This window comes from Lepisosteus oculatus, chromosome 6 (genome assembly GCF_040954835.1).
Source record: "Lepisosteus oculatus isolate fLepOcu1 chromosome 6, fLepOcu1.hap2, whole genome shotgun sequence".
NCBI classification, from domain to species: Eukaryota; Metazoa; Chordata; class Actinopteri; order Semionotiformes; family Lepisosteidae; genus Lepisosteus; species Lepisosteus oculatus.
In genome coordinates this window covers 16,741,060-16,767,161 of record NC_090701.1, presented here as the reverse complement: position 1 = coordinate 16,767,161, position 26,102 = coordinate 16,741,060, and the positions used below count along the sequence as shown (strand labels likewise).

At 35.6% G+C, this 26,102-nt stretch overlaps 1 protein-coding gene across 2 annotated transcripts in view; it reads left to right on the top strand.

Annotated features, from left to right (window-relative positions):
* Positions 1 to 25,741, top strand: part of sugct (succinyl-CoA:glutarate-CoA transferase) — a 202,023-nt gene extending 176,282 nt beyond the window's left edge. For both annotated transcript variants that reach the window (XM_015354585.2, XM_006634415.3), the window contains one exon: positions 22,549 to 25,741. In XM_015354585.2, coding sequence (XP_015210071.2) covers positions 22,549 to 22,712 — 164 coding nt within the window. In that variant the 3' untranslated portion in view covers positions 22,713 to 25,741. The remainder of the gene's footprint in view (positions 1 to 22,548) is intronic.
* The last annotated feature ends 361 nt before the right edge of the window (positions 25,742 to 26,102 follow it).

Genomic DNA, 26,102 nt, shown 5'->3' with positions numbered 1-26,102 from the left:
AAATTCCAAAATAATATTTATATAATATAGATTATGCAGAAAAGTGTAAAGAACTTATTTAAAGTTAAACTTAGAAATGAGGTTTGCAGTTTTGAAATTGTGTAGTTTGAGTATAAGGGTTTGGCCTATATTTTAAAATCATAAAGTGTTGCTGCCTTGCTGCACTGGGGCCCTGGGTTCAATTTCTGGGGTGCTCTTAGTTCGGAGGTGTCTTTTCTTCCTGTTGTTGTGTGGGTTTCCTAAATAAATGAATAAAGAAAAATAAAAAAAAACATTTCAACTATGGCATATTTAAGAATAGAGTGCCATGTGACTCCCCCAATGATAAGGTGAAAATAAGATGTCACCACCAGGATAAATTTATGATCACAGATGACAAGGATACATTTACAAACACATGGATTTGTTAAAAAAATGTAAAAGGTATGTCTAAAGACTGGATGAAACAACACTGTCAGCCTCTCATTTCAGAATCATCTCAGGTAGGCTTAAGCACACGGAATTAAAAAAAGATTTATTATTGTGAGTGTGCAGGCAGCCTGTGGTGACCTGAAATCGCTCTTTGCTCCTGGTCTCCAGAGAACGACTTGAAGTGTTCAGTGGACTGTGTGAAGTCAGCTCAGATAGATACAGTATATAAAACAGGTGCTTAGTCATCTTGGGGAGGTGGGTCTTTGTAATTCCGACTACTGTACAAGTGCAAATATCTCTGGCTGTTTTCTCCTGCTGCACATTCAGGCAGCTGTGCTTTCCTACATTTAAATTCCCAAGGAATTGGTTTTAACAACATTGCTTGGCAGCTTGTTCAAGGAACCCAGCACCTTTGAGCAAGCATGTTCATCGAGAAGGGATGGTCATTAGACAAACTTTATTACAATGGTATAAAATCATTGCAACCACAATGCTTGTCTTAATTATTTACAAAGCAAAGTTGTAAGGTGTTTATCTTATAATGTGTGGAGCTAGAAAACATATTAAGCTGTAAATATTTTGACTTTTGCATTATTATGAAATTAAAGCATAATATATAAAGATTTAACTTAATGACCTTTAGGGCTGTTAACTCTTAATGCATGTCTGTTCTCTACAGTAGATACATGCAATTTTCTAAACATCGTTTCTGTGACTGTCTTGCTGACATTTATGTATTGAAACATTTCACCTGCTGTTTTTTTTATTTTTGGAGGCTTTAAATTTGAAATTCAGCTTAGTGCATATCTGTTCAGAACATCTATGCTGGGATCACAGCATGCTGTTATGAACTGACACTACAAGATGAGTGTCTTTTCAGTACTGTTATCTTAAAAAACGTTTTCTATGAGGTAAATTGTGTAGCTATCATCTGTCTGACTTGTTTCTCAGAAAAGCCTGTTGATACGTGAGACACCTTCCATTTGTGAAAGAGAGGAGGAAATTGCTAAGGATTATATTTACAGTGTTGCACATGTCTGCAAAGTGATACTTAAAATAAAGAACTTGTCATGAAATCAGAGCTCATGACCTTCTGCTGGGCCATACATCCAAAATTAGTTTGATTGATTAAAAGACTTTTAGTAAAAATGCAGTTTGACATACGTTTCAAACACAATAAAAACACAAGTGATTTTAAGTGGGGGAAACCGGTAATTTATAAGAGCTGGCAACTGATTCATCTTAGTAAATAGATGGGTAAGGTTACTAATATGTGTTATTCCACAGTGTTATTCCTTTTCAACCACGCTACCAGGAACTATAAAACTCATTGAAACTTTCAGAACGAGAAAGTGTTGTTACTGTGTTCTTGAGAATACCAAGTACATAGTTACATTGCCATACATACATTGCCGTGCAAATATGATATACTGTTCTACATTTTTCATTCAATATTGTTACAGATTTAGGTGACTGAGAAGATTTTTGATCAAGTTTGTGACACTTGGAAGAGTGAACTTTTCCAGCTTTAAAGCAGGGAGGATGTTGGCTGAAGTCTGGGAGGTCACTTGATCAGAAACCATTGTCAACTTTACCTTGGTATGCCTGGTTAAGTAGTATGTTAATGATTGTCAAAGAGCAGTTCAGAAACACACAAAATAAGATCACATTTAGAGCACACAGAGACAACAAGGAGAGGAAAGACAAGAGTCTGGAGGAGTTGCAGCTTGAAGCATGTGCCAGGTGAGAGCCCCTACTTCATGATCATCCAAACAAAACCTGAGCGAGTTTGCTATTCTGTGTTTTTTGAGAGAGCTCGGTTTCCTGGGTAAAGATACCTCAGAAACATATTTCCTGCTTAGTAAGGATGCATTTTCTGTATAGTGAGATAGTCTCCCATTTAATTTGTGTGATCTAGGGTGCAGAGAGAGAGATTAACTGCAGTTAGTATCTCATTTATTTAGAAAGGCAGCTTATCTCTTATTTGGCCGATAGGATTTAAGAATTTCATACTTAGTAGAAGTCTAGGGGTTTTCTGGGTGACTAGGAGGTTAGGCCTCTGATACGCCTTGTTTGTACATTCTGTAAATATAGTAACTTGTGTGTTGTCTGTTTCATTGTATGTAGTGTTTGCATTGCTATCATTAAGAAGTATTTGTTTAACCTAGTGATCCTGGATTATTATTATTTTTTTCACTAAAGCTGTCCCAGAGAACAAAGAATTCATGTGCCTCTAATTATACAAACTGCTTAGGTATATTCTGGAGAAATTACCTGCAAATTGATTAGTTGATAAGTAATGGGTCAATCCCATATTTTCATAATGTTCTTCACCCCCCATTTGTAACAATATTTTCTCTTCCTTAGAATAGAAATATACTTCAACTGAAATTCTAGACATTTTGTTTTACGTTAACGATTAATTCTAATAGAGCTGTACATTGTTGTGCAAAAAGGAGCATTCATGAGTATGTATGAGTGTGTAAGTGTGGTTAATATTGCTGCCTTGCAGAGCCAGGGCCCTTGGTTCACTTCCAGACCTGGGGTGCTATCTCCGTTGAGTTTGTAGGTTCTTTCCATTTCTTCTGGGTGCCCTGGTTTCCTTCGCAAGTCCAAGGACACGCCATTAGGTTAATTGGCTTTTTGGAAAACTGCCCCTAGATATGAGTGTGTGAGAGTCTGTGTCTGTGTGTCTGCCCTGCAATGGATTAATGTCCCATCCAGGATTTAGCCTATCTTGGGTGTGTTACCTGCTATGATAGGCTCCAGCTCCCCTATAATTCTGTATTGGATAAAGGAGTTAGAAAACAGATGGATTTAGCTTAATAAAGTTAGATTACGTCTAATAAAAAGTCGATTCTTTTGGATTAATAAAGGTAATGGATTAGCTTTTACAGCACTTTATACATAGTTTCTAGTATTTCTTGAATTGTTATGATCTAGTTTTTGATCTTTTGCAAATTAAGTTGTGGTAATCACAGTCAAAATAATAATAGAAATACATGATATTTCTGTTATAAAATATAAAAAATTCGAATATAAATATAAAAAATATAATAATAGAAAATGCAACAGGAGGCTTTGAGTAAATTGCTGATTTATGAGTTTTGCACAGAAATTCAATTGTAACTATTTCGGGTAAGGCTCACAGCAAAAACTGTAAATAACATATACAGTAACATATATATATCTTAAAATAAAAATACTATGCTTATACTGACAGATTTCATATTACAAAATCAGTAATATTTAACGTTACACTAAAAACGTCCTGAAAACCATATAAACTTTATAGTTATGCAAAATATAAAAACATGTTTTACATCTCCTTAATTTCCTGAAACCGTATTGTAAAAGTGCAAGGAATTTGCCCCATTGATTTTTATCTCACTCCTCTTCACCATACTTAAAACATCTGTATGGTCCCTGAGTTTTTTTTAAATTTCTCAGTGGCTTGCAAAAACTGATGTTATCTTTGTCTTCAGTTAGAACAAGGGCACACATTTAGAAGAAAATACATCTGCCAGGATCATACCTTTCTCCTTTTTCTCAGGAGAACTAAAATGAATTAAAGCTGAAATCTGATCATTTTAATTTGAACTACTTAAAACAACAAGTTCTTGAAATAAAATTATCTTGTGCATGTATAAACTTTGTATTGTATTTAGTTAAACAACAGCAGTATTTTTACATTTCAACTTTGAAAAATACTTGCAGTTCATATTTTGTCATTATATATAAAGATGTACCCAATCAGAACTGGATGGTGTTTTCTAAAAATACTGTACTTGCAGTACATATACAACTGGCTACAAACTACCTTTTTTTGTTATCTAGCTTTTAATGCCATTTATTTTTTATTTGAAAGATAATGTGCGCTAAAGCAGTTGTGTTCATTTGGCTTTGGAAAATCCTTCAGATGTTATAGGCATGTTCATCATTTGCTGAAAATCACATTCAGGGAGGTGTAACATCTGATAAGTACGCTGTAATGGAGCAACTGTTTCTCTGAGCTGTCCGTATTGATTTGTGCTGTGGATGTATAGCTCAGAGACCAGTCAGAGAGAAAGCAAGTGCAGGCGTTTGCATAAGACATGTAGAGTAGGATCTGCTGCAGCTGACTTCAGTCGACTATATAAAAAGGTTTTTAGGCGCAGGTCTTATTGGCTAGTCATGGAGTCAGACTAGTGTAGGGTTAGAATAGGCTGTATTTCTGATAGGATTTAAGAGAAGTGGATTACTGTCCCATTGGGTTAAAAGGGTAAAGCACTGTTAGCTGTCCTTTATGGTTAAAGTTAAAAGGGAGAATGAGGAGCAGCTCTCCTGTCACTTATAATTAGATTTACAGGGGAAACCAGTGAGGCAAAGCATACCAAGTCAGGGTGGGAAGGTTTTTATACCACAACCGGTTTGGCCTCAGCCTAGTTTCACAATCCCCCAGATTTATGGTGGGGGGTTTCAGCAAACAGGGTGCAGGTACTCTATAACAAGGGGTTCAGGTTTTTAGGTCCTCAGTGTCACACTACCAGATGGGTGGGACCTTCCACAGAGCAGGCTATTAAGAGAACATCTGTTTTCTTCTTATGGAAAGCCTGAAGGTGACGTGGGTAGTATTATTTTACCTACCTTATTCTAGGATAATTTTGATCCACCCTCTCATACCTATGTGTATATGGAGACTATGTAGACACTGTATTTATTTTCCAAGTGATGATAGAAGTTAAAGGCAGGGCCCGTTTTTTTGTTTGAATTTCCAAATACCTCGCAATAATGAGAAAGTATAACTGATCATCTCTGTTAGAGTATTTAAACCTCTTTTTTTGTACCATGCATTTGAAATAACACCAACGCCTTCCAGTGATTTTTGCTGTCACGAAAACCTTTTTTTTAATTTAGAAAATAATAGACTGTTTTTATCTTGAGCTGAGATGAAGAAATGAAGTTTCCTATTCCCGGCTCTGGAAAGAGACGGTTAATCCTAACCTTTTCAGTTTTATAGGAGTTGATCAATAAAGAAAACAACTGAAATATTCAATTTCAAACAATGGGAAAATCTTAAAATCAGTGGGCCCTGAGTTGAGTTCTATGGGCCCTACTCAGAGTTCTAGTCTTAACATTTTAAACTAAAGTTGGAACTATTTCTGTATCATCTTTACTCTTTTATTACCCTCTTTTACTGCTACTGTCAAGTCATGTAAAAATATGGAAGACTTAAACTGGCTAGCAGAATCAGGGAGCAAATATCAAGCATTTTCCCCAATGGTAATATTTTCAAGATCATTAGTTTCTCATGATGCTGATTCATCTAGTTTAAAGGATGCAGCAATTTTATCAGTAATGATTAAATCTGGAGTAGTAACATCAAGAATGCAGGAAACATCAGATTGCATAAAGAAGCTCTTTACATGGACTATCAGAAGATTTGATGCATCTAAATGTCTTTAAGAAGATATGAATCAGGACTACAAATTTGTGTGAAAAATACATTCAAGGGCCACACTGCATAAGATTACAAAACTTCAGTAGGACTCAATATACAGTATATACGTTCTGATTAATATATATATTCAATGTTCTGTAGATGGGATATAGAGGTAAATGTACCTATAGTAAGAGAAGTAATAATAATGGAGTAATAGAAAAACAGCTTTTGTGTAGATAGCATAATGCTACACACATTTTTTTTATTACATTTGTATTCCTGAAACTCTTTTCTGCCATAGCCATCCTTCTGTAAAAACTGCAAAACTCTTCTTGAGTTGGAGAGATTTTTAAATTCGCACTGCTTTTTTACCGCATTATAATATCATACTCAAATAATATTTTTGATCTAGCTTACTCTCCACATCTACCCTAGTGAGTACCAGAAACTCAACTGTAGCACTAGTGGTACCATAAGTTTCAAATTAGCAGAAGAAGGACAACAAGCAACCACTGGCTTAGGGGCAGCAGCGAGACACATTCATAATTTCTGTATGTGTGCAAGACACAAAGGACAGTTTTCTGTGGAATAAAAGATACACAATTGTGCATCAACTACAGTAGTTTACGGAGAAGATCTTTATTATCACAACGAGGTGGTTGATCACCATTACTGTTTTACAAACCTTCACAGTCTTAATTGAGAACTTATGTCTCTCTGTCTCGGAACGATGTGCACTCTTCACTACGTAATTCGGTTACTGTTGGATATCTTTGAACAACATTTCATTATATTATGCTATACTTATTAGTATATAAGGCATATGGATTTGACTACTTTGAGGCAGGTTTGATGTTTTCCTTAATCACATATTGGTCAAAAAGGTTGATCTGCAACCTCTGTTTCCAACTCATACTTGTTTATTTTTAGGTATTGAGTGCAGTATTCTTCTACTTCTGCTTGCTTTAAAAACTATCTCATGTATATGCAACCACATATCAGAGAATAAAAAAAAAATTGGTCAAAACCTATCCCTCACTTTAATACAGCTTAACCAAAATCCTTCTTTTCCCAGGATACACCAAGAGGCACAGTTTAATTGGCAGGTGTGACTGCCACATTGGATTGCAAACAGTCTTTTTTTCAGTCTCAAATGACACCATGCCATGATGAAGATTACAGCTTACAGCAAGGAATTTGTTGAGAAATAAAAATAAGAAACAATTCGTGGATCAGCCAGCCAGAGAGAACAGCTTATGATTTCAATGGCACAGATTGGCAGAGATTTCCATCTGAAGTTTTATACATGGTTGGCTTAGCAAGAAATGGAGAATGTATTTCTGTAAATTCAAACACACTACTGCATGGGTTTGGTACACAGGATCAATGGAATGGTTGTAGATGATAATCTCATAAACTCTAGGTCTAGACTGATTAGTGGGCTAGATAGTTATACTAGCAATGAACTAAGAACTACCAGACAGCCCCCTGGTATGTAATGAAATTAAACTCATTTGCAAGGAACCCCAGCTTGATATATGCTGCCTCTAGATGTTTGTGATATAGGGAACTAATTTGAACCATCAGACATGCTTTAGACAAGGCAGAGGGCATCAAAGTAGACTACCTAGAAAGAAAGTCATTAAACATAACATTTAGTTTTTTGTCTAAAGTATTCTAGTTATGTTTTTGTTATCTTTTAATAAAACAAATATTAATACACATAAAAAGATATTTATCTGACCTTTACAGAATTTAGCAGAGTTTTAAAATTGATAAATCCAAAAAAGACTAATAAGAATGAAATTATGGAAGTCAATATTATCCTTATCTTATGCATTCATAATATACTGTATGCTCTTTCATTTTCAAGAGCTTGTTTCATTGTTCCACTTATTATATTCTGATGTTTGTGAATACAGAATGTTAAATTACTGTAGTATGGTAATGTTTAAGCTCTGATAGAATATTATCCAGATGTTTTTAGCCATTAAGACATACAGTAGGCCTTATTTGTGAAATATAGCAGAAAAGATCTCAAGATATTAAGATAATTGCAGCTGTCATTGTAATTTAATCTTCATATAGCAACATGTGCATAATATATTTGTAACCTACTGTCCTTAAGAACTTAATCATTCGTCTATGACCAAGCAATTATAACTAAACTGTTATAATATATACTGTAGATATGAAATTCTACCAAATATATTAAGCAATGACATTATGATTGAAGCTGGGTAATTCCTGTGCATCCCTGTCTCTCCCATTACCTGCTTGCAAAAGCCAGTTGATTTTACATGCAGTATCCACTATAGACAAAAGAATGAACAAACTGTATTGAATACATACTGTATTAGCTGACATTCCTGGGATAAACTCCTGTGTGAGGAAAGTAAACAGCATTATGTACTGAATATGTAGGACTGTCACTTGGAGTATGGGTCTTACTAACCCTCTGTTCAATTGCTATAGGCATTACATTTTAATTCATTCATTGTAACCTGTCTGAGCCTTTTCCACAGCCTTTCTTCTAAGCCTTTCGGTTACCTTCAAAGATATGACTAATTCCATGTAGATTTTCCCAATAGCTCTTTTCCCTTATCTGGGATTATATCGGCAGCTCTTTCCAATTACTCAGTAGCCACCTTGGCTCCAGGTTTTGCCATTGCCTGAGTTTAAACCATAGTGAAATTAACTTTGCAGTGCTACTTCACTTTAATCTATTTGCTTACTTAGACTTTAGTTGATTTTACTCTCAGTCCTGAGTTTTCAAAATAGCCTATAACTTTTTTTTTTGATAATTTAAGCATATTTCTGACTGAGCAGCTCTTCATAGGTGATCAATTTATGATGAACAGACAAAGGAATGAATGACAATGTGCTAGCACTCACGCAATTGTCCTTTTGTGTCCTTTTGCTCACCTGAATGTGGGCGGTTCTGAAACTCAGCTGGTACAAGGCGGATACCAATTACAAGTCCCATTTGCCCCTTTAAGAGGTGAATTAAAATGTAAAAAGACATTGCAATACTATAAAACTGAAATCTATGAGTCGAAAATTTACATTTGACTGGAGCAAGAAAGAAATGACTCAGTGATCTCCTAGGCCACAACTTTCAAGGAGCATCATGATGTATCGACTTTAATGTAAAGCACATACTGTATACAGTACAGATCTTGGTGTATGTTAGTTTTTTTTTGTCAAGTTGGACAAATCTAAAACATAATATTACAGCATCTTTTAATAATGTCTGCTATATATTTTCCCAGATAGTCTCTTTAAATTAAGCATAACCTTGTGGCCAAGGTAATACTGTATGTCAGTCAGTCTGACAGTGCAGTTACCTTTCATCACTTCCAATTCTTGAAGTGAATACTCTGCCGGCTTATTTTTCCATTATTATTCAATGAAAACACCTTTAAGGTGACTGGTCCTACTTGTAAAACCAGGACACAGGACAGTATTTTATTTTAATACTTATTATTCTTTAGTATTAAAGCATGAGAAAAGTCAAACCTTAAGTGTGCATTGAGTATTATTTCTATAACTCCATATTTTAAATTATAAATTATAAACTCCATATTAAATTACACAAATAATAACTTATGAATACTATGTGTGACCGTGTTTGCACAGGTTTTCTCTGGGTACTTGGATTCTTCCAACAGTCCAAAAACATACTTTTAGGTTAAATGGCTTCGCAACACCTTGCAAAGGTCATTTAGCTTAAAATAGAGAAATTATCACTACACACAGGGTTAACTATGAAGTGCTTCATCACTTAATTTAGAAGAAAAATACAATTACATATTGACTAATGGCTGCAGTAATGGGCTGTAACAAGTGAAAAAAACGACAGCTGTCTGTTTCAGACTTAAGCTACAGTGGTATACATTGATTTTCAATTTGCTGTACAGAACGGAATTGCAGGGGTGTCTTGGGATAGGGAACTTGTGTCAGGGGTGTTGAAACTAATATTAAAAGTTGTGATTCTACAATAGAGAAGGAAAAAAAATGAAATTGCTTCGAAGTACAGTAACTACCAAAAATCTAATTGTTCAGAAAACCAGGAAAGTAATGAGAAAGAATAAAATGCTAAAATGAAGGCAATAATAAAGTTCTCTCATTTTTGATTAGTGGAGTCTGTTAAGAACATTGTTTGTGCCATTGTAAAATGATCAATGGCAAATGAGGGTGGCTACACTTCTGAAAGACCTACCTGTTTTTCAAGCTCCTAGGTTCTTGCAATGTCCTTATCAAGTGTGCAGTACTTACTGTAGTGTGTGTAGGAGAAGGGTTTGTAGAAAATAAGCTCATTAGGGAGCTGGTGACGGCAAATAATGATTGCAAACAGCCATAGTTTTGACATTCATAGTTTTAGAAAAAAGGAAAAACATTTTTGATGATGAGAGTTCTTTGTGCGTCTCCTCCTACGCTCTTTCCTCTATCCACTTTCCAGATTTCAGGTTCATTTGTTCACATTTCCTCTTGAGGTCACGGCAGGTCAAAGAAGGAAAATGTCGTCCTTAGTTGTTGATGAGCAGAAAAGTTAACGACATATAAGAAGAAAAAAAACTCTTTCTGCTAACAAGGAAGTTGTCCTCCACAAAATGGAAGGAATAAAACAAGCACGAAATCGACCAAGTGTAACATAACGTTCCTCAAGTTTTTCATTTTTCATGTGTAAAAAATATAGCTGTTAGTTTGACTTTTTACTGTATATTTTTGTATTCTTCTATTTTTTTTTGCTACAGTAGGAAACCTTATATATTGGGTTGTGCTCTCTTAATATTTTAAACCTAGTATTTTCAGCTCATTGTCCCTGAAGCATGCATCAAAAGAATAAGACACACCAACCACTGAATTGTCTAGATAATTGTCTAGCAGCATGGTGGCACAGAGGTTAGCATTGCTGCCTCACAGAGCTGTAGCCCTGGGATTCAGTTACTAGAGTACTGTCTGCATGGTGTTTGTGTGATCCCCCCATAGTCTCGTGGGCTTCCTTTGGGCGCTTCGGTTTCCTCCCTCAGTCCAAAAACCTACTGGTAGGTTAATTGGTTTCTGGAAAATTGTCCGTATGTGTGTGTCTGTGTGTAAGCCCTGCAATGGACTGGCACCCTGTCCAGGGAGTTAACTGCCTTACCCCTGATGCTTGCCAGGAAAGGCTCCAGCTCCCCTGCAACCCTAAATTGAAGAAGCGCTTAGAAAAAGGATGGATGGTTGTTAATTTTTTGCTCCTTAGACCCATTGACGTCTAACATACTGTAGATTTATGAAGTTAATTATTTTTCGTTCTTGTGGTTTAATGAGAGGTGGCTTAATGAGAAAGCCACCATCTTAGCTCAAAATCCAGGCCTGGTAGTGTGAATGTGAGTCAATATGGCCGCCTGCTACTTAGGAAAGCCTGCAGAATGAGGCACCGTTGGTCTGGATGAATACAAAGCAACAGAGTGAGGTCCCACACTCTGTTTTTGCATTGGTAGCCACAATACCTTTTACCTTATGAACAAAAGGCCACATAAGAAGGCCATCTTTAGATGGGCCCTCCCCTCTCAGCACTGTGAAACAGCATGAGCTGATCAATATTCCTTTTCATAATACACATACACTATATATTTAGCACTGTGTTAGCTGTTCAAATTGTAAGTCGTATAAGTCATGTTCTTTGATGTGAAATACTGAGGGCTTTTAAATAATGCAATGGAAGTATAACTGTCTTAATGGGTGTATTTCTTAGCTGGCCTACTTCTACAGCTTATTGTATTGTATTTTGGTAAAAGCTTAACCAAAGTCCTTTTTGTGGAATTAACAATTAATAGTCAACTGCCTGGGCAGTATACTATTCCGATGCTTCAAGGTGAAAAGGCAGCATTATAAATTCTGTCAGGAAAATCGTGAATTATACACAATACAAATTTATAAACAAATTGTTAATGAAGCTGAGATGCTGCAACCACAGTCCATAAAAGCCATAACACAATGTGCTTATTACACTGTGGAATTAGGAGGTCTTAGTGTAAGAACTTTACACTGTAATGAGCACTCTTTTTTCTACTGTTCCCATGATGTGTAAATAGGGTAGTCAATAGGAAAATGGCTATGCTTACTGTACATCAGGTAGTTGACTCCTCTACTGTGCTTGAACACCTAAAAATGGCTTCTTTTGTGTGCATAATTTGGAAGTCCCATCTGTCAATAGATGTTTTTTGTTTATGGTCCACTCAATAGTGAAAAGAAAAAAAATGGACAAACGAGAAGCTTTCCCACTACAAGAGGGGCTGAAAAGTACAAAAGGTTAATTCACATATAAAGGTTTCGCTTTCATCAAGCGACCTTACAATCAGACTCTAAGGTTTGTATGCCACAGCGGAGCCATATTAGGAATAGCACAACAGTCTTGTTAATGAGAACCCATTGTAAATTGCCTTTATGCTTATGTGAATTAGGGCATACCCTGAACATAAGGCTAATGAATTGATTCATTGATTGAAGTATTTATGTATGTCTTTCTGCTGCAACATTTTAAAATTATGTACTTCAGATACTATCTAGCATCGACTGTAGCATAACACTCAAATAAAAAAGACATTTCTGGTCTTTCATTGTAAGATATTCTCATTCCCTTAAAGTAAAAAGAAAAAAGAAGAATCAAAGCAGTATAGTTGGCATTGTGATAGCACATTTTTAATCTTGGCACACTTTCCAGTTTCAAATTACAGTGAGGAAAGAAGGAGGGAGGTTTCAATGATTATCTGCAAACCACCACATTCAGATTAAAATGGGTACATCGTCTCCTCAGCAGAATCCTTTTGAACCCACATGACAACTTAGTTCCTCTCAGTTTCTTTAATCAACTTCAGAAACTCTCTTTTAGTCCTTAATGCATGTTTCATGGGATGTGCAGCCCACACAATTGTGTAGCAGTACCATCACGCATTTCTGTAAACTTTGTTCCCATATTCTGTCCTAGTTATGCTGACAGCCTTATAAATTTGTGCTCTGAACTATGATTTACTCTATATCACAATCTCATTCTGACAGAGGTCCCTATAAGAATTCTACATCTATACACATTCTCACTGAAAGCTACTGTATGTAAATTTAAAAGTGTATCATAAAGAAAGGAGGAGATCTTGGTATAAATTACAGTATATTTGAACAGTGCAGTGGTACTCAACCAGCAAGCCAATTTATAATCAAATGTTAGTTTGTGAACTAAGTCTTCCCCAAAATGCTTTAGGAAAACAATAAATATATTACACATATTCTTTCAAACATATAAGATCACTTTATTAGCTGCTCTATACACAATTTCTTGCATTAGGAATTTGTCTTTTCGCATTCCCCTACTTGCTCTCCATGAGACACACAGGTACACAGACAGGGAGAGGAGGTCCGGGTCAGAGCACAGGGTCAGCCATTTATACAGCACCCCTGGAGCAGTTGGTGTTAAGGGCCTTTCTCAGGGGCCCAATGGAGTAGGATTCCTCTGACAGCCACGGGATTTGAACTGGCAATCTTCCAGCCACAGATCCTTAGCCACAGAGCCACTGCTCCGTCCTGTATTTTTTATTTTTTTTAATATAAAAACACATAAAAAGGGATATAAGTTGGGAGTCCATCCTGGACACCAGTCTATTACAGGGTACACACAGGTATAGTTTAAAGTTAACCATTTGCTAGTTACCAGTTAACCGTACCAGAATTTGAAAGGTTGGTGGAAACCAGAGCACATGCTGAAAACCTGCATTCCTGAGAGAGAACATGCCAAATCTACCCAAAAGGTGACTATCAGGTCTGCTAATTTTCTCCCACCTTCCACTTTAACTTTCGGCCATATTTGTCTGAGTATACTGTACTGCATATTTCAAGTATCGTATTCCAAAACCCAGTCAAATGAAAAGTCCAAAAACCCAAAGCCGGGACACAACAGAGCTAACTGCAACACTGTCATCACTCCCCTCATGAAGATACCAACATAACTGTTCAAAAGATTTTAAATGGCTACTAATAAAAATGTTTTGCATTTTTTATATTGTTTATCAATTGGCCTAACAATATGCCATTGACAAAAGTGATACACCAGTAGTATTATACATTACATAGTAAGGGTGTGAATGACTAAAAATTGTGTATTTTTAGAACTTCTGTAATGAAGCAGACAAAATTTACAACAAAAATATGACAGCGGAGGAACTCTAAAGAAAATAAAGAACCACAAATAGAAAGGTGCCCTTCACAGCTTAGTTCATTTTCATCTGAGTGTGCTAAAGTGCTTAAAGAGGTCAAATCCAGATCAATCTTCCAGCAAACAATTCATTATAATATACAGTAACAATGTACTGTTAACTCTGATTAATAATGCTGTAAAAGTTCATATTGAGATCAGTTTATAAGACTGAAATGCAATGCAATGAAGCAATATGAAAATTTTAAACAAGTTGTAGTACCACCAACCCACAATATGTTCATACATCTCTACTGTTTGGATTCAGTCGCAGACTCAAGGCTACGAAACAGTTACTTTGTCTTTTAACACAACAGTTTGTGCCATATTTGATGTAAATTTAAGTTCTAATGCAAATCAAACCTGAAAATGCCACCTTTCAACTTCTTTGTACTACATAGTATGTTATAGCAAACTATTTTTGTTTTTGCTAGATGTTTGAATGCACTAAAATACAAGAACAACAAAAGCAAAATGTTTGAGATGTGATGTAGTTTAATTTGAATAGAACGAGTAGTAAAATACTAGTGATTAACACTATTGAACAGAGAACCCACAGTGAATTCATTTTTGCAATGCTAAGAATAGCCTTTTTTCCCTACATTGGTCATGCAAGGTAATTATGTCAGCATGATTAGTTTTGGACAGTCTGTTTTAAAGCTAAATGAGAATACTGTCTATGTGTAGAGTTGTTCTGCACAATCAATTTAATCCAAAACACTTTGCAAATGGGCAAAAAAGCTTTGTATGATGGTAGTTCGCTTCTTTCCTGCTGTCATATTCCAGAAGTGGTTTTGCTTAGGATTATGAATTAGCTTGGAACAATGCAGAGGGAACCACAATTAATCATAGAGAGATCACATAACACGTGCAACAGATGGGACATAAAGTAACAAAAAAATCTAAATGATCCCTTCAATTTTCAGGGAGATTTTACTTTTCTTGTACAGAATATCTAGTGCATGACCACTAGGGGGCTGTATCCACTGCTGTCTAAAAGTGATAGATGAATGTGGCTGTACAGGCGTGGTGTGATGATCTCTGCTTTCTAGGATGTGTCCTGTTACTCAGAGAACTGTTTTTTTGGGTTTATCTGGACCTGTCTGTTGATTGCTGAAGCAGAAGATTTCTTTCTTTGGGCAATTTGCCTCACAGATGAGGCCGCCTTCACTCATTGTCAAAAGCATTCAGACATTTTTCATTACTCAAGAGGGCGGTTGTTCTTTCGCTAATTACAGTAATCTTTTTGAATGGCTATTCATATGGATTCTTATTCAACTTATTCCTGGCATGGGTAACTACTGCCATGGTAGGACATATCCTGGAAGCACAGCACAGAAGGTAGAGCATTTTTCACCTCCCAACATGGACAGTTTTCAAAGATCAATCATCCCAGCCAAAAGAGCAACCAGCAAAAAACCACACATGAACACTGGTAGAAGATGTACCTTCACAGATAAGTCACCTCTAGATCAGAATTGAAACCAGGACCCAGGAAGTGTCAGGCTGCAGAGCTATCGTATGCCCAGTAGAGTAGAAGAACAGAAGAAATGTTAAAATGATCCATCTTGCATAATTGGTTATTAATAGCTTATTTATCCAAGAATCAAAGAAAGGACATACTGTAACTGGGCCTAAGAAAAGGAGTTAATCCCTTCTTTGTGCCACTATTTTATTTTACAACTTTGCATTTCTATTCCACTTTACAATAGTCTCTGGGAATAAACAGAGAATTTGTGTAACTCAGAATGAAAATGACAAAGAAACAAAAGCTGTCAAGCTGTCCTATGTACAAAACAGAAATATGGCTAAATATACAGTACAGTAAAGGCAAAACTGCTGTAGGCAGTAAACTGTTGCAAAAAAGGGTACTTTTGATGTTAAGTTGTCTTGTGACTTCAAAAATAGTCATTACCTGTTTTAATAGTAGGTTTGTTTTCTTTTGTTCATCAGTTGTACATTGTACACTCATGGAAATGGCAAGCATAGAAGATGATGACTACTGGCACTCAGTCCTGGATCTGATGTAGTGGAGAGCCTTTTAAAATACATTTTATGTGACAGTCTTGGCTCCCTTCAGGTTTGGACCTGTTAGATTAGATGGCATGTTTATTCTTGTAATTTGAGGCAATAGAACAATAGAATAAAAGACACTCTATGAATGAGAATGTACTGTATGTCAGAGTATATATATATGGTATATACTGTACGGATATTATTTGTCAGTGTATCCATGTGCGTATAAATTGTGACATCTAAGGTACAGAAGAGACTGGATACTTGTACTGTTGATATTAAAGTTAAGTAAATGCTGATTTTTCTTAATATCAGGACTTTATGTATTTTAAAACAGCCCCAGAAGTTAGCACTTACACATAATGGAAAGCCTGTTACTTTTACCGGAGTTCGCTTTATACTTTTCCCGTCTATTTGGAGAGTTGACTGACTTAAGCCAATGATCAATTTTTACACACAAAAAAACAGTTTTTCCACTGAATAATTTGTTTAATTGTAAACCTTAAAGACTGCTTTCAAGAATCCTTCCTTACGTAATCATCAAATCAGCCTCAGTCTTAACAATTCGGTCTCTATGAAAAAGAGATTGCAGGCTGTCTTTGACAGCACCTGTGTTCAGTTAACTCAGGGCAAAAATCCCATTGGCCTTAATAAGCTTTAGCCAGCTGGGAAATATAGTTTTTCATTCTTTTTTGACTCTTGGAACCACAGACTTCAAATGGGAAAAGGACAATAGGACCATATCCTGGGGTCATAATGGACACCCTCCCTGAACTTGCCTAACATTTTCTATACAGAACGTATTTGTATACATATCTGTATGTATGCATGTGTGTACACACCATGATTAATTTTGAGTGAAATTGTTGGACATTCTTGGTAATTGTTGCCTTTTACACAGTTTGAAACATTGATAGTTTTGTTCTCTCAATATTCAACAATTCCATTATTACTTTAAATTGTATAATTACATTATACTGTTTTGACAGTTATGTAATATATGTTGTCATCCTCAAACCACTCTTTTTGTCTATACTTTGATGTGTGCACATGTATAAATATATGTGAGTTATCTTGAAGAATTGTTGGACACATAATAGATACAGCATTTGCTCTCAGTATTTTAGGTAAACGTCTAGGAACTCGATCACCCTTGGAAAGACAGTGTCATGTTGTCATCAGATCAAGCTCAATATTGCTTTTGTCCAAAAAATACATTATCGAACACAGTTGGCATTTGCATACAGGAGATTGGGATTGGGGATGTTGTTTTTCAAATTCTATAACAAGTTTTCTGGCACTGTAGTTCTACTGCACAGTGGACTGCAGATTCCAATGCCTATTATATTGTCTTCTAGGCACCATAATGGTCAGGATATACAGTGTTATATATTATCTTTAAGGTTATGGTTTGAACATTGTTAGCCTATAGATAAGCATTTTTCAATGTTTTACCTAAAGACACACCAATTCTTTTTGGGTGAGGTATTTACTGCACATAACATTTGGTTTGACAGCTTCTTTGTCCAATCCGGTACCTGCTGTACTTCAAAAACAGTGACTATTCACTCATTTCTTAACACATATAGTGTTTCTAATCTCTGGCACACATCTGCACCTGGTGCATTAAATTAAGTTTATTTAATTAACAAATATGGTTCCAATTGCCATCCTTGATGTCTCACTTACCTTTGACTCTGAAATGAAAGCAGTTATCCAGGTTATTCCTAGATTGATAAATCGTTTTCTAGAAACAAACTCATCCCATGGATATCTTTTGCCATGTTAAGGGAAACCATTAAAATTTGTTTAAATGGACTAGTAAATTCACAAAACAAAAAATAACAAAACATCAGAATTAATAGATTATCAAGATTAATTGACTGCTAATAAATTAATAAATTGGTAATATAGGGAAATCAATTCTTTAGCAAGAAACATGTGGAATAAACTGTACGACTTTGCAGTGAGTAAACTGAATAAAGTTAAAAAGCAACAAGTTACCTTAAAGGCATTTCATTCATCTAGAACATTCTGATATAAAGAAAGTTGAAACTAATTCTTTGCATTTACACACCCTCTGCATAGTCTTTTCTAAATTGTACTGTATATATACTGATGGAAAAAAGAAATGCAACACCTCCTCCTCCACACTCTGGCCCTCCCTTCTGAGTGAAACAGGCTGAAGAGTGATTCATCTTTAAAGAGGACCTGATGCCACTGCATCGCGGCCTCTGTCTGGCCCAAGCCAGTCAGTTGTGACATCTAGGAGGTGTGAGCTGAGGGCCTCTGACAGGTCGCCTTGGTCTCAGGCCAGCAGCATGGAGCCACACTGTCCTGTCACTGATGCGGGCATTGTGTCTGCTGGCAGTTTCAGCAGCAGTACGGGTGGCAGATCTGAAACGGTCTCTCAGATGGAGCAGTCTGATGTGTCGGTCCTGCTTTGGTGAAGTCACTTTAGGGCGACCGGATCTTGGACAGTCATCTGTCCTGCCAGTCTTCTGAAACCTTCTCTGCGGTTAGGACAAAGTGGAGCAGCTTACTCCATAGTGTCTGGCAACGCATGACATATAACATGACATGACAATGGCCCTCTCCTTTGCTTCTGGTGACATTCGAGGCATTATGGAACACACAGAAAACTAAGTGTGGCCTTTTTCTTGCAGTGACCTAAGTTTTGAATTAAGGCCTTTTTAAAGGTGACCTGATCAGGCATTGCACCTAACGAGCTTTCGTGTGATTGGCAAGTTGCAGTACCGTACTGCAGAAGCTGTATTGCTGGTCAGACGGCTTTAAACAAACTGACAACTATAGTATTCTCATTCTAGAAAATGTTGGGTTTCTTTTTTCCATTAGTATTGTACAATGAATGCTTACCTGTTCAAAATAATACTTTTGGGTCTCGTGGTTAGAATGTATTTGAGATTTTCTTCACAGCATGATTCATGGTTTGTAAACAAATGACCTTTTTAATAATTGCCATAATAATTGCAACACTGAAGAGAGCAAAAACTAACTTTCTACCATGACAAAGAACATCATCTGCCAAATGCTTCAGACACACATGAACGCATCAGGGGGTGGAACTGAAAGTAGCACACAACAGACTCATCACTCACCAGCTACTGTAGCGCATGAGCTGCTCAAAATGTGACTGGTGCCGGGATTTTTATTTTTGTATTAGTCCCCCTTCTAGTCATGCCAGGGAGTAGGTTTTGTATTGTTTAGTCCAGAAGGAAGGGTAACTCCTACTGATTTGCCAAGACCACTTCCTGTAACATCTGATTTTCATTAGATATCTTTCAAGAAGTTACCAGGCCCAACCTTGTGTAGCTTCTGAAGGCCTGATGAGATGAAATTTCAAAGAGGTATGGCAGAAGTATTAACGTTTTAACAAGGCTAAAAAACTTGGAAGCTTTATTTTTGGCTTTCCTTTCATGTCTCATTTTTTTATTTGATTGTTGACTGCATTAATATCTGCAAGAAAGTGCACATTGTGAAATGGTTACCATTTTACAATGAAATGGTGTTATTCTCTGTATAAATGTTGAACTCATATTTATTGATAAATAATGCAATTAGTGTAATGCAAGAACTGTCAGTTAAGGTATATATTATTCTATCCTTAATAAGGTATGAGACAGAATACGTGTTAGAAAGAATTTTTGGTATTGAAGTGTTTCTGGTCAATTTTGTGACAAAGGTGATTGTTGCTAGTAATAAGAAGCAAGTTATTAAATTCATAGAACAAATTAACACAGTGTATTAAGTGTACAGTTATTCAGAAAAAAATGCATTTCAAATCTTAATACATAGATGCATAGATCAGATATTCAATCACCTATATAAGGGGTGTAATAGTGGGAGAAATGAAACAATGTGCCATATTCAATAATACAGATAACTGAGTGCATTCCAATTGATGAGTTTAAGTCCAACCACAGTATTTCATTATTATTATATCCTGTTCCATGAACGGTCTGCTGGGTACTGTGGAGCTCAAACTATGTCTAATGGCAAGGACAATCATGGCAATCATGTAGTAGCTTACATTAAAAATTACTATGTTTAGTATAACATCTTAGAACCTCATAATAAGTGCAAGAAGCTTATAATTCAATCACAATTACAATTTTTTTGTCCAGCAACCAATGGGATTTTGTTTAATAATATTGATTATCTGAATATGGATTTTGCAATATGCAGTTATCACTGAGAGAGTCATATTTCTTAATTTTATTATATATAATGTGTACTGTATATGTTTCCTTATAATGTTTATTGGTGTTTTGTTTCTGAATTTATTTACAATGCCTACATTCATAGATTATTCCATAAGTACAGTTTAGTCTATACCACTGTATATAACAGAATCCAAAGAAATTTATACACCACTGTAATCTATTCCAACTAACTGAAAGTTGGAATTTACTGTACTTTTAGAAAAACAATCACACTGCAACCCAGGGGACATTATGAGTGCTGTATTTTCTAGTTTCAACTACAATGAAATTAAATACTGTAATGTAAAACAAAATCAGGATTTCTTTAGTTGTTTTTTTTTATAATGTATAGGTTTGCTCCTTTTCTTTAAGATGATGTTAACACCCACTCATTGCTTTCTCACAATTAAGGTTGTGAAGCCTATTCATCTAAAATGATGTGACAAATGAGACACAAACACACCCTCACAAGGGCCAGTTTTCCCAGAAGATTTAGCCTACCTGTATGTCTATGAACTGTGGGGGGGAACTGGAGGGACTGTTTATCCTTTTAATAAGTTTTTTGGAAAACCTAATGCAAAGGTGAAAGATTTTTGCCAACGCATCAGGTGAAATGTATGCGCATACTTTAAGTTTCCAAAAGAATAAACATCTACCTCACTTCCGTAGCCTGGGCGAGTATTTCTGAAAAAAGTCTTAGAATGGCCAATATGAACCTCATTAGAAGAGAAATAACAACAAAGAATGAGTAAGACACTGTGCACAGAAAGAAAAGACACAGATAAGATAAATGACAGGGTCAGTAAGGGCTAAATGATCAAGAGAACTCTGACTGCTTTAGGATAAAAAATAACACAATTCTTCCATTTACGTGTAGTGCAATTTGGCTTTAGTTAATGCCTAAATCAAAATGATAGAAAATGATGGGAAATGATCTTCCACTTCAATTGTGCTTCTTCCCCTTGTGGCTTTTTTCTGACTGGAACATTTTCTTTTCCAGTTTTGCCAAATGTACGTTATATAGTGGAAACAGACGTGTAAAATATGGCAGTAATTAGTTACAACAAAAAACAGTTGAAGGGAAAAATACATTCTATTGTTAAGTATTCAGTCTCTGTTGTTGGCAAATTTCACATACTCTTACATAATCTAATCCTTACATAAGGTAATAAATCACATATTTCTTTTAAAATTGTCCAGTGATTACAAATCAATGAAGTACAGCTGATCTTTTAGGCCTCAGGCAATAGTTGGAGCCATACAGAAAGGTAGAGAATCTCTCAGCCTTCACTTATAGTACTATATTTTCCTACTGCCTTTAGGTTGAATTGCACTAAGAGTAAAAATCAGAAAAATGGCAAAAACATAGTTATGAGTTACAGTAATATAAATGTGTACCTCGAACCATTTTCATGTATTAATTCAACACATAAAAATGATGCTGGAATGGAATATTTAAAATATGAACACACTATCTCAGTGTATCTAATTTAACTTTCTTATACTTTTGAGGATTACTTGTGCAGCAAACGTGATGTGACCTTTATTACCTTTTTGTCCTGTACCAAGCTGTTGCTGAGTTTGAATAATGATAAGCTCTTTCAGACTATTGGGAGTAGTGTAGGAAAAATGATCAGTGAATTAAATGTCATAATATATCAAATATAAATACTGTACCATGAAATGTTGATATATAGGGAATACTGTATATAAGTACATGCTCTAGGTGAATAAACTGCACCTTTTATGTGAAATTCACAGAGCTCAAACAGAATATACTATATAAACTGACTATTCTGACACAAAGGAAATTGAAGAGTTTCTTGGCATGTGTTGCTGGCACTGGGATAAGCAGAAATATCTGTCATATTTCAGCATAAAAATAACAAACATATTGCTAGAACTCAGGTGTGATGGGAGTTACGAGACTTAAGAAAATCATGAAATCAAGACTTCATTTGTTAATAGGCCAAAAACTGTCTGATCTCTGATCTGCTAAAGTTCATCCAGTTCTTTCTGACTGTAAAATGATAGTTCTTCTTATTTATGTCTAAATTTTCAGAACAGATTATCTGTCAGATTCTTAATATACATATTGCTCCAGGTCTTGAGGTGGTGTTTATAGAGATGTTATTACTATCTTAATAATGCCGTGGCGCTGTTCCTAAAATAAATACTACAGTATATCAGGTTTCATAATACCGTAAGTTAATGTTATCGTTCTTTCTTTTCTTCTCCCTGAACAGGCCCTGCTGTACGGTTCAGTGATTTTAAGACTACTAATCCAAAGCCGCCTCCTCTGACTGGACAGCACACTGTAGAGATTTTGAAGCACAACCTTGGCTACACTGATGACTACATCAAGGAGCTGCTAAAAGCTGGGACAGTGACCCAAAATGAGGTTCACTGAATCCCACTCCCACGGAATTCTTTTATACCTTCATATAATCTGCAGAACTCATATAAAGTATTATACTAAGAAATCACAGTAACGGTATATCTATTAAAAGATGTTAAAAGCGTTGTGTAACTTCACCTGAGACTTTAAAGAATGTCTTTGTAATTAATTCATTAAATGAGTATTTGAGAGCAAAACCAAACTTTAAAAGCAAAAAAATAATGGCACAAACAGATCTTCTGAATAAAAAGACAAAAGCAGGCTGTACTTTTGCACATGCAACTACAGTAAATCTGCTTTTTTCATTTTTTAATGATTTCACTTCTTATGCTTATGTGCTTGTGCAGTACCTTATGTATTCATAAAATAAATGAAAGGAGTGTTTCAGGATAAATCTTTAAACAATTGTAGTGCTGGCAGAAACTTTCTGATGTTTTGTAATTCTGTACATTTTATTTTAATAATTTAAATAAAATTAAAACATTTTTTAATATTACTGTGAGAGGGCAGTTGGTTTAGACGAGAATGGAGATTCAGTACTGATCTGAACCTAATGTAATCTCACAATTACACAAGAATGACAAGGAGTCTGCACTTTTTCTGTCTATATTATGATTGTGTTTTATTAAATGAATTCCTATCCTTTTTTTCACTTAATCAGTAATGTGAACATTGGTGAAGCAGCTCTGTAGTTTCCATGATGTTTTGTATGAATTAAAGATACAGATTAAAGATGCAGATTGTAACAAATGCATAGTGTTCAAAAATGGAATTCAGAACATTAAAGTATACATAAATCTAAACATAAAAAAATATTATTAGGTAGAAAATTGCAAACCTGTTTCCATTAGTTTACTTGGTGAAGCTGATTTATGTACTTTTAATTTTAGCTACTAATTTTCAATTAAAGAATATTTAATGTTTCAAATTGCTACATTACAGTTGTAATTAAAATCCTTTATTTTTCTATTAAATAATTGTACTCTAATGGAGTACATTGTATTACGGAAATACAAAGTCTTCATAATGCCTGTAAAATACATACTCCCAATGTGTTTGTCATGCATATGTAATATCATACTAGTGCTCATCTTGATGAAGATCAAATTCTCGCAGCTGACAGAAAGATAAATGTTCTGAAATGAACAGACAGTGAATGAATAATTATGTATTTTTGTTTTGTAAATGCAACCAAATGTATTTAACAATGCATCTTTTTGTCTTCAGAGAAGCTCAGGATGTACTGTACAATGCCTTACAAAAGTATTCACCCCCCTACTTTTCTCATTTTATTGTGTTACAGCATGGAACCATGTATTTGAGAATTGTTACCACTCATCATCACAAAGTACTCTATAATGTAAAAGTGAAAATAAATTTAGACATTTTACTAAAATAAATGAAAAGTAAAAAACAGAAAATAAATGAATGCATAAGTACCCCTCCCCCCCTTGCTTTGACACACCTAAATTACCTCTGAAGCAACCAACTCTCTTCTCCAAGTCACAGAATTACCTGACTGGAGTCCACCTGTGTGCAGTTGAGGTGTTTCACATGATTTCAGAATAAATACACCTGTGTCTGGGAGTTTCCCCACTTAGTGCATTTCCAAGGAAACACTACACCATAAAGACCAAGGAACATTCCAAGCAGATCCAAGACAAGGTTCTTGAAAAATACCAGTCAGGGCAAGGATATACAGTAAGACAATTTCCAAGGCAATGAATATACCTCAAAGCACAGTGAAGTCCATCATTAAAAAGGTGATAAAATATGGAACAACTGTGAATCTGCCCAGAACTGTCCATCTTTCAAAACTGAGTGTCTGGGCAAGAAGAGCCAGAGTGGAGCTGGAGTGGCTTAAAACTAAAAAGCTTAATGTCCTGGAGTGGCCCAGTCAAAGCCATCTGTGGAATTACTTAAAAATTGCTGTTCACAAACGGTCCCCATCCAACTTGATGGAGCTTGAGCAATTTTACCAAAAAGAATAGGCAAACATTCCAGTCTCAAGATGTGCAATGCTGATAGAGACTTATCAAAAGAGACTCACAGCTGTAATTGCTCCCAAAGGTGGTGCCACCGAGTATTAACTCTGCAGAGGTGAATACTTATGCATTTAATTATTTTCTGTTTTTAATTTTTTAATTGATTTAGTAAAATGTCTGGGTTGTTTTTTTTCTGACATTATAGAGTACATTGTGTTGATGAGTGGCAAAACGTCTCAGTTAAGTACATGATGGTTCCATGCTGTAACAGAATAAAATGTGAAAAAGTCCAAGGGGGGTGAATACTTTTCCAAGGCACTGTATATTGGTGTAGCTGGTGTATCTATTTGCTCAAATGTTTTGTGGACTGATTCCAAAATGAATGAAAAAAAATCCAATCCCATCATATAAATGATTTCCTGAATTAATCCAATTAATTTTGAATTTGAATTTGATTATAAATAGGGAATCCAAATGAGTAAGTCATTTATCTTAAAAGCATAGCATTGGCATTAAGTATTGCTTTTATTTTTATGTCAGTTTAAATCTGCATCCATTTCCACGTAAGATAGTCATAGTGCCTTCTACACCCTCACCTCAATGTCTTTATACACTTAAACCTAAGCATGTCTGTAGTGTAACACAAGCACATAATTGAATTACAGAGTACAGCACAGTCCTCTGGCTTTTTACCTGGGTAAAATGCCCACTGCTGTTTCATACAGATACTGTATAAACATGTCCTTCTGTAACATTAGTAGAGTACTTCTGTAACATCAGTATATTATAACAACAGCAGAATAGTTTCAGGGAAAAAAAAGTACCTACTGCTACTGTTAAATTTAGAATATTATAGTGCAGTTAACTGCCATGACTTAGTGTTTGTAGATATTGAAGGGCAAATTGGGAACAAAACTATAACATACAATAACTAGGAAGTAAATATTTGTTCTGCTAGTGTAATTAACATGCCCAAATACACTCAACAATTAGATTTTAATTGAACTAAACCCTGTTTCTACATGGAAACATGCTCTCTTAATATATATATATATTTTCCACAGGCAGCTGATAACAACCCGGTTATTGATGTCATTAACAACATTAATCCCAAACAGAGCTGTTGGACTCCCTCCTCTGGCCGTTTTCCACCAGTTGATTATTTCATTAACCAATGCACTAATCAAGCTCCCAAGACACTCTCTATACCCAGTAAACATAGGTCTAACCTCACCCAAGGAGAAAATCAGGCGCTCCAGTCTCTCCGCAACAGGGATGATATCGTCATCAAACCAGCGGACAAAGGAGGTGCTGTTGTGGTGTGGCGTAAGGATCTATATATCTTTGAAGCCTCTAGACAACTAACTGACACTTCTGCCTACCTCCCTCTCCAACAGGACCCTACCACTGACTACCA